General features: G+C 40.9%; 1 protein-coding gene across 1 annotated transcript; it reads right to left on the bottom strand.

Moving 5' to 3' along the window:
• Positions 1 to 110: 110 nt before the first annotated feature.
• On the bottom strand, positions 111 to 11,205 carry cfap96 (cilia and flagella associated protein 96). Its single transcript, XM_030367421.1, has 7 exons — positions 11,083 to 11,205; positions 9,778 to 10,701; positions 9,496 to 9,633; positions 9,334 to 9,409; positions 8,335 to 8,517; positions 8,074 to 8,240; positions 111 to 1,134 (listed from the first exon to the last, which is right to left on the bottom strand). The coding sequence occupies exons 2-7, from the start codon at positions 9,960 to 9,962 to the stop codon at positions 1,080 to 1,082; spliced, it is 804 nt and encodes a 267-aa protein (XP_030223281.1). The 5' UTR covers positions 9,963 to 10,701; positions 11,083 to 11,205; the 3' UTR covers positions 111 to 1,079.
• Positions 11,206 to 12,782: the final 1,577 nt, after the last annotated feature.

Here is a 12,782-nt window from a genome sequence, read left to right as displayed (position 1 = left end):
CAAACACACACACACAACCGCACCTACAAACACACACACACACACACACACACACACACACACACACACACACACACAGACCACACAAACACACACACACAAACACACACACACACACAAACAAACACCCACAAACACGCAAATACACACACACAAACACACAAATCGCTACTACTAAACATCTGAGAAGATGTTACTTTTTACTTTATTGCACCACAACTACACTGAAGTATGTCTTAAGTATGTACAACACTTTGATCAATGTTTTGGAATTTTACATTAAAACACCAACTGTGCTGTCAAAAACAGACAAATAATTTTAAGAATGAGAATGAATGAAGCAATTTCTTCTTCCATCCAGGTTGATTGTTGGTCTGTAGAGGTGCATGCCACTGTATCAATGTCTCCAAGGTAATCAAAGCATTGTATCACGCAGTACCAGTTACAGAATGGGTTTGACAATGCTTAATGGAGAAGAACTGCCTATATGGGCAGTGGGGGATGGGTGATGAATATAGGATACCGACATTATTCTCTTTGATAGTTACGGAGAGTCAACAACATGTTCATCACTGACCAACCAACTCTTTCTCCATTTTACAATAAAATCCAAATGTTTTTTCTACTTTACTGAATGGTATTTGGCTTTATACTCAACAAGCAACATGTAATATAAATAAGATCATCTGCTCGACAAGTCAACAGGGTACAGTTGAGCATAACAACAAACGATTATCTAAGTGATCCGATGTGTTGGACCACTCTGTAGTAAAGAATAACCAACAGATATTCCCATGTGTTGGACCACTCTGTAGTAAAGAATAACCAACAGATATTACCATGTGTTGGACCACTCTGTAGTAAAGAATAACCAACAGATATTCCCATGTGTTGGACCACTCTAGTAAAGAATAACCAACAGATATTACGAAGTATTGGACCACTCACTACACTTTGTAGCAAAGAATAACCAACAGATATTCCTGTTTTCATCTTACGTTCTCTATGGTCCAAATGTGGTAAGGGGACGCGGGAAAAGAGTCGACCCCTGTTGCCCAGCATCGCATGCATAAGGTCCATCAGACGGTCATAATCGGGGGGATGGGGGCGGCATAGTTGGTAGAGTTCACCACTCTGAAACCAAATAAACAACCATACAGATTAAGGTCAAGCAAACTGTGAAAAGGGAAGCAGATAGTGAAGATAAACTCCACCAAGAGAACAGCAGCAAACCACTGTTTCAGCACCGCCTGCCAAGTGATAACCCTTCCTTTTACAGTCCCCTAATTACTAGGTATTTACCCGGTACATGCATGGTAAATCATAGTGTATTACTGGGTAATTACCACTGGTAATAAGAAGGTAAATACAGAGGTAGTTACCCAGCAAATACATGATAAATCATAGTGTATTACTGGGTAATTACCACTGGTAATAAGAAGGTAAATACAGAGGAATTATCCGGTAAATTATAGTGTATTACTGTGTAATTACCACTGGTAATAAGAAGGTAAATACAGAGGAATTACAGCTGAAGTACTAAGTAAAACCTCCACTATTACCCATCAACTCAACTAAGTAGCGTGTAGTTGTAACTGTTTTAGGTTGGTAATAACTCAGATATTGTGTACTTCCTAGGAAATTAGGCAACCAATTCTTATAAACACCTATTATCCAAGGTTAATGTTGTTAACAGCCCAAGTTTAATGATGTACTATCTAGAAATTAGCATAGTGCTCTCCAATAAAATACATTTTCTTAGTTATTATTCGTAGCTGCACCCATTTAGAAAGGGTTTATTCAATTTACCACTATGGAATTACTTACCTGGTAACAACCTCTGCAGGAACAGTTTTCCTCTAGTGTTATGGTACATCTTCTTAAATACTGGGTACAAAGCCGTTTGTTTCCATGGTATTACCAGGTTCTTACCATATAATTTATAATAGATACATTCCATTATCCATGCAGTCAAGACAAACTTGTACCATGTACGTTCTGCGACATTACCAAGTAAAACACACCAATTTAACCAGTAATTAAGCTGAAACTGTACTGTAAAAGGAAGCCTTGTTTATTTCCATGGTATTACCAGGTTCTTACCATATAATTTGTAATACATTATTCCCTTTTCCATGCAGTCAACACAAACTTGTACCATGTACGTTCTGCGACGTTTCCAAGTAAAACACGACAATTTACCCAGTAATTAAGCTGAAACTGTACTGTAAAAGGAAGCCTCGTTTGTTTCCATGGTACTACCAGGTTCTTACCGTATAATTAGTAATACATTATTCCCTTTTCCATGCAGTCAACACAAACTTGTACCATGTACGTTCTGCGACGTTACCAAGTAAAACACGACAATTTACCCAGTAATTAAGCTGAAACTGTACTGTAAAAGGAAGCCTCGTTTGTTTCCACGGTATTACCAGGTTCTTACCATATAATTTGTAATACATTATTCCCTTTTCCATGCAGTCAACACAAACTTGTACCATGTACGTTCTGCGACGTTACCAAGTAAAACACGACAATTTACCCAGTAATTAAGCTGAAACTGTGCTGTAAAAGGAAGCCTCGTTTGTTTCCATGGTATTACTAGGTTCTTACCATATAATTTGTAATACATTATTATTCCCTTTTCCATGCAGTCAACACAAACTTGTACCATGTACGTTCTGCGACGTTACCAAGTAAAACACGACAATTTACCCAGTAATTAAGCTGAAACTGTACTGTAAAAGGAAGCCTCGTTTATTTCCATGGTATTACCAGGTTCTTACCATATCATTTGTAATACATTATTCACTTTTCCATGCAGTCAACACAAACTTGTACCATGTACGTTCTGCGACGTTACCAAGTAAAACACGACAATTGACCCAGTAAGTAAGCTGAAACTGTACTGTAAAAGAAAGCCTAGTTTGTTTCCATGGTATTACCAGGCTCTTACCATATAAGTTGTAACTGGTTATTCCTTTTTCCATGCAATCAACACAAACCATATATGTTCTGCAACATCGTTCACCAGTAGTTAAGCACTTTAATTGTTGTTATAAAACCCCAAACCACTGTTGATGAAAGGCATATTAAAATTAAACAAAATCAAAGGCTTATCTTTCAAACAATGCATATCGCACAAACAGGCACTGAACACTGAAGAAATCGGACAAAAAAAAGAGCCGTCCACATCAACTCAATTTAAATGTTACTGATGGTGTTTTCATAAAACACATGACATTGTTATGGCAAGTGACCACAAGGAAGACTGCTTCAACCTCTTCCATTTGAATAAGCGGTGAATGCCACGCAGCAATCTGCCTATGGGAGCATCTTTGTGGTCATTCGCAAACCAATGAGTCCACTCGACGAATGAGAGATGACTCTTTAGTGTCTTCTCTGTGAGGTATCCCTGCAGTCTCCACATCTGGGATTTGAAGGCTGACCAAGACCTGACCAGGTACCCCCAAATCTCCCCTTCCATACTGTAATAAAGAATCAGAGGACAAGAAAATAAACATTAAGACTGTCAATTAATGAACATTTCTAGAACATGTAGAACTCAAAGATTATTTTGTTTATTAGTTTAAAAAAGGATGCTGGTCCTCTGGCCATTGTGTTTGGTCATATTGAAAAGAGAAAAAGGCATAGCCATAATACAGTTAATAGGACGGGAGGGGACAGGCTGTTAGCTCCGGTTAGCACTTTAGCATCGAGCTAGCGGAGCTTCTGTCATTCAAATAACTCGGACATGTTGTTTAAAACCTATAACACCCAATTTATTAAAATATCCGGATTTAATCGGGCTCTCTCCCATAAATACAGTTAATAGGACGGGAAGAGACAGGCTGTTAGCCCCGGTTAGCGCGATGCTAAAGAGCAGCTCTACCGGAGCATGCCACCTCAACAGGTGCAAGTAAGCCTCCGGTTTGATATTCGCCGGATATTCGATTTACCACCCAATCGGATTCATCAACATAAGTGCAATACATTACGGGCTTAGTATGTTGAGGACGGTTTAGGACGGCGTATCGCGAAAATCACAAACACATGTTGTTGCCAACGATGTCTGTGCAACAACGTCATTTACGTTCTGGCTGCTACCTGTTTTAGGGACCGTCAACAAGTTACACTCACCGACTGGTGGCAGAGACGTTACCATGGAATTGTTTCTGGAAATAAATCATATCAAATAACATAAAAATCACTGAAAAAATACATTTTGTCACCTGATTGTAGTAGTAGTTGCCAATGGTGGGCTGCTACTTACTGCAGGTAACTTTGCTAATATATTGCATTATTGTTAAACGGGATGCAATTAATAATTTCAAATATAGTTTAGTCGATTTTTGTCGAATATTAAACTATTAACTGCATTATGATTAACTATATTGCAATATATTTGTGTGATTAATTTCCTCAAACAATTCCATGGTAACGTCTCTGCCACCAGTCGGTGAGTGTAACTTGCTGACGGTCCCTAAAACAGGTAGCAGCCAGAACGTAAATGACGTTGTTGCACAGACATCGATGGCGCTGTCACACTAAATTTGTACCGGCTGCCAAATTTGTACCGGGCGCGTCATCCATACGTAATCCACTCCAAATCTGCCTGGCAACAGATGATCGCTTCGTCCGTTGCCTGGCAACGGACGATCGCGTCGAATGACGTGAACATTCGCGAACCTTCTATCTAGCGATCCGTTATCTGTATTGTGCTATTTCGTCCTTGACCTGCTTTAAACACTCAGTTTACTTGCTAAATTTGATTAAACAATTAAATACAATACAAATATAAAGTAAAAACAAGTGTTATCTGTAGGCCTACTGATATCAACATCAGTTATTAGACCGTCACACGGAGCTTGCGCAGTTGGATTGGCGCGCTGCATGTTGATGTCTGTTCCAAGATACATCGTGTGTTTATTAAGGAACCCAACAAAACATTACATTATCTAGCGATCCATTAACTGTATTATGTTATTTCGTCTTTGGCAACATGAGCGCAAATGTTTTTTGAAACCTGCCCGGTAACGGACGACGCGATCATCTGCTGACAGGCAGGTTTGGAATGGATTACGTATGGATGACGCGCCCGGTACAAATTTGGCAGCCGGTACAAATTTAGTGTGACAGCGCCAACGGTGTCCTAAACCGTCCTCAACATACTAAGCCCGTAATGTATTGCACTTATGTTGATGAATCCGATTGGGTGGTAAACCGAATATCCGGCGAATATCAAACCGGAGGCTAACTTGCACCTGTTGAGGTGGCATGCTCCGGTAGAGCTGCTCTTTAGCATCGCGCTAACCGGGGCTAACAGAGCCTGTCTCTTCCCGTCCTATTAACTGTACTTATGGGAGAGAGCCCGATTAAATCCGGATATTTCAATAAATTGGGTGTTATAGGTTTTAAACAACATGTCCGAGTTATTTGAATGACAGAAGCTCCGCTAGCTCGATGCTAAAGTGCTAACCGGAGCTAACAGCCTGTCCCCTCCCGTCCTATTAACTGTATTTATGGCTATGCCTTTCAGGATCAGCATCCTTTTTTAACTAATAAACAAAATAATCTTTGAGTTCTACATGTTCTAGAAATTTTCATTAATTGACAGTCCTAATGTTTATTTTCTTGTCTTCTGATTCTTTATTACAGTATGGAAGGGGAGATTTGGAGGTACCTGGTCAGGTCTTGGTCAGCCTTCAAATCCCAGATGTGGAGACTGCAGGGATACCTCACAGAGAAGACACTAAAGAGTCATCTCTCATTCATCGAGTGGACTCATTGGTTTGCGAATGACCACAAAGATGCTCCCATAGGCAGATTGCTGCATGGCATTCACCGCTTATTCAAATGGAAGAGGTTGAAGCAGTCTTCCTTGTGGTCACTTGCCATAACAATGTCATGTGTTTTATGAAAACACCATCAGTAACATTTAAATTGAGTTGATGTGGACGGCTCTTTTTTTTGTCCGATTTCTTCAGTGTTCAGTGCCCGTTTGTGAGATATGCATTGTTTGAAAGATAAGCCTTTGATTTTGTTTAATTTTAATATGCCTTTTAATGTTTTAATAACAGTGGTTTGGGGTTTTATAACAACAATTAAAGTGCTTAACTACTGGTGAAGATGTTGCAAAACATATTTGGTTTGTGTTGATTGCATGGAGAAAGGAATAACCAGTTACAACTTATATGGTAAGAGCCTGGTAATACCATGGAAACAAACTAGGCTTCCTTTTACAGTACACTTTCAGCTTACTTACTGGGTAAATTGTCGTGTTTTACTTGGTAACGTTGCAGAACGTACATGGTACAAGTTTGTGTTGACTGCATGGAAAAGGGAATAATGTATTACAAATTATATGGTAAGAACCTGGTAATACCATGGAAATAAACGAGGCTTCCTTTTACAGTACAGTTTCAGCTTAATTACTGGGTAAATTGTCGTGTTTTACTTGGTAACGTCGCAGAACGTACATGGTACAAGTTTGTGTTGACTGCATGGAAAAGGGAATAATCTATTACAAATTATATGGTAAGAACCTGGTAATACCATGGAAACAAACAAGGCTTCCTTTTACAGTACAGTTTCAGCTTAATTACTGGGTAAATTGTCGTGTTTTACTTGGTAACAAGCAGAACGTACATGGTACAAGTTTGTGTTGACTGCATGGAAAAGGGAATAATGTATTACAAATTATATGGTAAGAACCTGGTAATACCATGGAAACAAACAAGGCTTCCTTTTACAGTACAGTTTCAGCTTACTTACTGGGTAAATTGTCGTGTTTTACTTGGTAACGTCGCAGAAGGTACTTGGTACAAGTTTGTGTTGACTGCATGGACAATGGAATCTATTATAAATTATATGGTAAGAACCTGGTAATACCATGGAAACAAACGGCTTCGTACCCAGTATTTAAGAAGATGTACCATGACACTAGAGGAAAACTGTTCCTGCAGAGGTTGTTACCAGGTAAGTAATTCCATAGTGGTAAATCGAATAAACCCTTTCTAAATGGGTGTAGCTTTGAATAATAACTAAGAAAAAGTATTTTATTGGAAAGCACTATGCTAATTTCTAGATAGTACATCATTAAATTTGGGCTGTTAACCAACATAAACCTTGGATAATAGGTGTCTATAAGAATTGGTTGCCTAAATTCCTAGGAAGTACACAATATCGGAGTTATTACCAACCTAAAACAGTTACAACTACACACTACTTAGTTGAGTTGATGGGTAATAGTGGAGGTTTTACTTAGTACTTCAGCATTAATTCCTCTGTATTTACCTTCTTATTACCAGTGGTAATTACACAGTAATACACTATAATTTACCGGATAATTCCTCTGTATTTACCTTCTTATTACCAGTGGTAATTACCCAGTAATACACTAGGATTTACCATGTATTTACCGGGTAACTACCTCTGTATTTACCTTCTTATTACCAGTGGCAATTACCAAGTAATACACTATGATTTACCATGTATGTACCGGGTAAATACCTAGTAATTAGGGGACTGTAAAAGGAAGGGTTACCGTGATCTCATTCATCAAGTCACCACCAATTTGAGGCAACTTGAAAAAAACGTTTGGTAAGACCATACATTTGTGTACTTGCTACAGTGTAATTAAACAGTTATAAGCAATGTAACAACCTGTTCCATTATGTTCTTAATGTGTATGGAACAATGCTGTAGAACAGTAGCTACACATTTATGTGTTATCACATATGAAGTACATGCCAATCCATGTCGTTTAATTTCTTATCACTCTGTATTCTTATTACACTTTAACATGGACACTGTAATGCAAAGGCTGTGTAAGGCTCTGAGTCTGAATGTACGTGCTTGCTTACTTTATACATCATCTAATCTTTGGGTGTCAAGCAGCAAAGCTGCGAGACAACCTATCGTCATAATTACATCTATCCCTTGTCATAAATATATGGCCTGTAAAGTCCTTTGACACTGTAGCTTGGATTAATGGCTATACAAGTCAAATGGACTTCATTAACTTTCCTATTTAGACCAAAGAAATGGAAAGAAGAGAGACTGCTGACCAACCTGTTGACATTCAGGGTTACGATGCTCTTGACAGGGGAGCTCTTTGGACCAGGAGCTGGCCAAAACGTTGGGTGCCCAGGGTTCGCTTGTTTGGGTCGGCCAGGCTTGTAGGGGTCAGCCGAATGGGACGGGTAGAGGTCAAAGGTCCCCGCCTTCATGCCCCCTATCTGGCAGTTACAGACACTCTCTTTAGTACACTGTTATCATATGAAATGAGAGTCAAAGACATCCACCCCACTATTCACATCATCCATCCATTACCTGCTTGGTAGGGGAGGAAGGTTTGAATGGAACTAAGAATTGTTTTGTTGCAGGGAGTGGCTTTTGCGCTGGTGGGATGGGCTTGTTGCTAAAGTATGGGTTTTCATGGAAATAGTCTTTAGGGTGGAGGTGGAGTTTAAAGGGACCACTCTTGAACTTTGAACGGTTGGTTGCTGTCTCGCTCTGCAACATACAGAAAACACAATAAGCACAATATAACATATTCAGTGTCATTGTCATGTCTGAAGTCCGTGCAATGTCTGAAGTCCGTGACAGGTTGCAGCCCTGCAAAGTGATTTCATTCTTTCAAACTATCGTCGATAAAACATATGAAGATGACGGTGGTACACAGCTGCTCCTTCCTACAGCTCATAAGAAGGTTCCAGGTCCATGTGATCACTGCAGTGTTAAAAATACCTTTGAACTAGATGAGAAACCCTGCTCCTTAATAGCAGTAATTTAGCAGAATCTGCTAAATTACTAAATAATAAACAAAATTGTAAAGCCTAAATGCAAGTTCAAATACACAACATGGTTAACTGATGACAGCCCAACTTAAACATTACATTCAAGAAAGCTCAATACAATGGACTGGAGCGCAGTCGGGAATCTGCAGGCCCAAAACAGAGAAAACCTTCAGGATCAATTCTCAATCATCATTGCTTTTTTTTTTATATATATACACCTTTAATGAGACCAACTAGTGTGTGGGATGAGGCTCATTCTATCACAACAAGGTTTATAGATCATATATATATCATATCTATCATATATATATGATATTTATGATATATATATATATGATATATGTATATATGAAGCGGACACAGAGCGGCTGGAGACATGAAGCTGTGCACCCCTGATCAGGACAACATGTGTTCCCTTCTGTCCCCGTCTCCATGGTAACCCCGTTCCACGGCCCATCTCCAGAGATGCTTGATTCTTCTTCAGTGTAACAGCGGACTGAGGCTGATCCCGGTTGGATCGGAGGGTCTGTACCTGCAGGAGTTCCTTGGCTCGGTCGTAGCGGTCGGGGGTGTACAGGTCCGTCTTGGACAGGGTGACGTTGGGATAGCTGGAGTAAGGGACAGGTTGAAGGGTTGAACTCAGATGTCAGTCAACGAGCTTCTGAACAACGGCCTGGAGGCCACGGCCGCAGACCTGGAGCCGGCGCCCTTCTTGGGAGGGGAGGTGTAGATGTTGCGCCCGGGAGAGGGGAGGCCCTTCTTGGGGACGGCCTGGGTGCTCATGGCCTTCATTGGCCCCGACAGAGTCCCGTAGTAACTGCCCGAACCACAGCTGAGAGGGAGGAGGTAAGGTTAGACTAACCGACCTAGCTGTTGAGTAACTCACGGACGGAGCATGTCATTTTATGGGATTCCATCATTAAATGTTTACATACAGCACAGACTGTTTCCAAGCTGTTGAGTTGTTTGTTCTCACGTTTGCTTGGGGCCATCGCTGGGCAGGAACAGTGCGCCCACGCGCCTCCGGGCCTGCTGGAGGCGCTGCTGCCGTGCCCTCTTCAGCGGCTCGTTCAGTGCCTCGCTCTCGAAGATCCGCTGGAAGGTGGTTTCAAAGAAGCCGATTTGCAGCGAGCTGCTCAGTCGCGGCCCCCCCGTCTGCATCTGACGGCCACGCCCCGCCGCTTCGTTGAAGGGTCCTGGGGCGGGGGTCTGGGTTAGGGTTATCCTAATGTGGGACCACTGATCTGTGGATCACAGCCCTTCATGGCTGATGTCTTTGGATTATAAAAGTGTTTCAACTTAAAATGCAATTGTATTGATAATGTAATGTTTGTTGTTAAGATAAAGGGATCTTTGTTTAGGAATACCATTAGCTTTAGTTTAGAGGAAGTCTGTAGTCTCATGAGAATACATCTCAAGAACAATGTTCTCTGAATATATAAGAGTACATATAGATTCAGCCGAACCAGAAGGAGTGTAGAACTGCTGATGCTGCTCGGCCACAGGCTTCTCTTACTTTTCATTGAGGAATTTATCTTTGAATTGCTATTTTAATGCTACATTGCTGATTATTCAGACTGATAATTTGAAAACTAGTTGTCAACCTATAGTGCAAACCCTTACAACACGTTGAGAAGATAAAACATCATGTAGATAATTCTTCATTTCAAATTATTTGCAATCTATAGCAATTCAAAATGATCTGGTTTATTTTTTCTATATTTATTTAATATCTGTCTAATGTTAAACATTTTGAAACAATTTGAAATTACTCAGGAGATCGATCAACTTACTGTATCTGGCCGGGACGTACTTATCTCCGATGGATACATACCCCATCTCCTGAAACACTCCCAGACGCTCCATGTCACTCTTTCCCTCTCCAGCCGGCATTGTTATGCTACACACACACACACACACACACACACACACACACACACACACACACACACACACACACACACACACACACACACACACACACACACACACACACACACACACACACACACACACACACACACACAAACAAACACACACACACATGCACACACATTGTTATTATTACTATTATAATTTTCCTTTGCATTCCATGTATGCGACTGTGTATCTGTAAGCTGTTTAATATTCCTGCTAAGATATCAACAACAATGGATAAGGAGATAAAAGTTGGATTCTATTTCTTTAGAACACAATGCTTATAAACACAGCAGAACATATTTGCTAACATATAGAAACACTAACAAAAGACGAGCCTATCAAACAGCAGAGAATGGCCCACCTGTGGTCTGCCGCACAGTCCGCCTCTAAGCTGTTCAGTAACCTTATCTCTCCACTTGAATGGAATAAACTCTTGATTAATCGATAAACCGCCAATAACAGTGTGTTGGTCTGCGTCTGTCTACTGAACGGCCCAACAGTAACCTGGCAGAGAGTAACCTTGGATACCTCATGACAGACCTGAGAACAGCCTGCAGCCATGGGTCTGGTCTGTAACCATGGTAACCTTGGAGCAGCTTGAAATAAGAGATGGTTCAGTTGGCCGGTAGTATTCAAACATTCAAAAATGTTTTGGATGAATTCTAACTAGAAATTTAATTCAGGTTAACATATTACTTGACTCAATGTGTTTAGGAAGGCTGCTTATGCTGTGTTGCAAACAAACAAACAAACTAACAAAACTAATCACATATAAACACATTAACACAAACACTTAGGAACACTTAGGAACACAAAAAATATATTATATACCGGTATATTTCATTATAGTCTGGCTTCCGCACCAATGCTGCTTCATTTAAACTGTACAATGATTTTATAAGGAATATTTATACAGTAGTGCTTTCTAGTGATCATATATTGAACTCGTGCTCAAAGAGACTTTTATCCTATACTATATTTTACCCTTTATTATAATAAACTCTGAAAAAGAAAGAGGGCATAATCCAGCCCCTCTCATTTGGATCACCGCACCCAACCCAGCAGGCGTTCTGGCAGTGTTAGTGTGGAGCCTTGTCTGAGCAGCAGTTCGGATTCTGCAGTTCTAATGGGTCGTTTTTGACTACATAAACAATCAGCCTATGATGTCTATTAGGTTGGAGGCTGATTCATGACATTTCTCTGCGTAACATTTCAATCAAAGTAAAGTTTGTCTGTATCCAGATATAGCTATTTAATACATGTTTCAAATCAATTCAGAAATAATTATATTAATTTTCACCAAGCTGTAAAAAACAATGTAAATTTAATAAAGCATACTAAACATAGGTATTATTGTTGCAAGAAAAGGCTCAATCCATCTCAGATGTGTCCATCCTGGCAACAGACCTGGTTCATCACTGTGAGGCTGGTTCATCACTGTGAGGGCTGGTTCATCACTGTGAGGCTGGTTCATGCACTTTGAGGCTGGTTCATTTACTGTGAAGGATGGTTCATTCACTGTGAGGCTGGTTCATTCACTGTGAGGCTGGTTCATTCACTGTGAGGGTTGGTTCACTGTGAGGACTGGTTCACAGTGAGGGCTGGTTCACTGTGAGTTCTGGTTCTCTGTGAGGGCTGGTTCATCACTGTGTGGGCTGGTTCATCACTGTGAGGGCTGGTTCATCACTGTAGGCAAAACTGAGCTGCAGCCAAGTGGACGACCACCAGGGGGCTCTGAAGCGGGCGCCTGGTGGGATTGCCCAAGGACTTTCGGAGCGGTTCCCTGGGGAGACGGCCACTAAGGGCCCCGCTCTGGAGGCCCCTGATGAGACTGCCCCAGGGCCCCCAGCTGCTGCGTGTCCCTGCTGAAGGGGGCGGCGGCAGTGTGTTTGTGTGTGTGTGTGTGTGTGTGTGTGTGTGTGTGTGTGTGTGTGTGTGTGTGTGTGTGTGTGTGTGTGTGTGTGTGTGTGTGTGTGTGTGTGTTTGTGTGTGTGTGCGTGTCTGCGTGTTGGGGACACACATTGATGTCAGACTCAAAATGAGTTTGAGCCTTCAGCCAAT

The sequence above is a fragment of the Gadus morhua genome, chromosome 10, assembly GCF_902167405.1.
Source record: "Gadus morhua chromosome 10, gadMor3.0, whole genome shotgun sequence".
Classification (NCBI taxonomy): Eukaryota; Metazoa; Chordata; class Actinopteri; order Gadiformes; family Gadidae; genus Gadus; species Gadus morhua.
Note: the sequence above shows the minus strand (reverse complement) of the source record. Positions and strands in the feature narration are given on the sequence as shown.

Excerpts from the sequence above, each read along its gene's own strand:
- cfap96 (XM_030367421.1), bottom strand. The coding sequence starts at position 9,962 with ATGCAGACGGGGGGGCCGCGACTGAGCAGCTCGCTGCAAATCGGCTTC. Across the intron at positions 8,518-9,333 it reads GAGCCAAGGAACTCCTGCAG|AGCGAGACAGCAACCAACCG; the intron begins GTACAGACCCTC and ends TGTATGTTGCAG. Across the intron at positions 8,241-8,334 it reads CTTCCTCCCCTACCAAGCAG|ATAGGGGGCATGAAGGCGGG; the intron begins GTAATGGATGGA and ends TGTAACTGCCAG.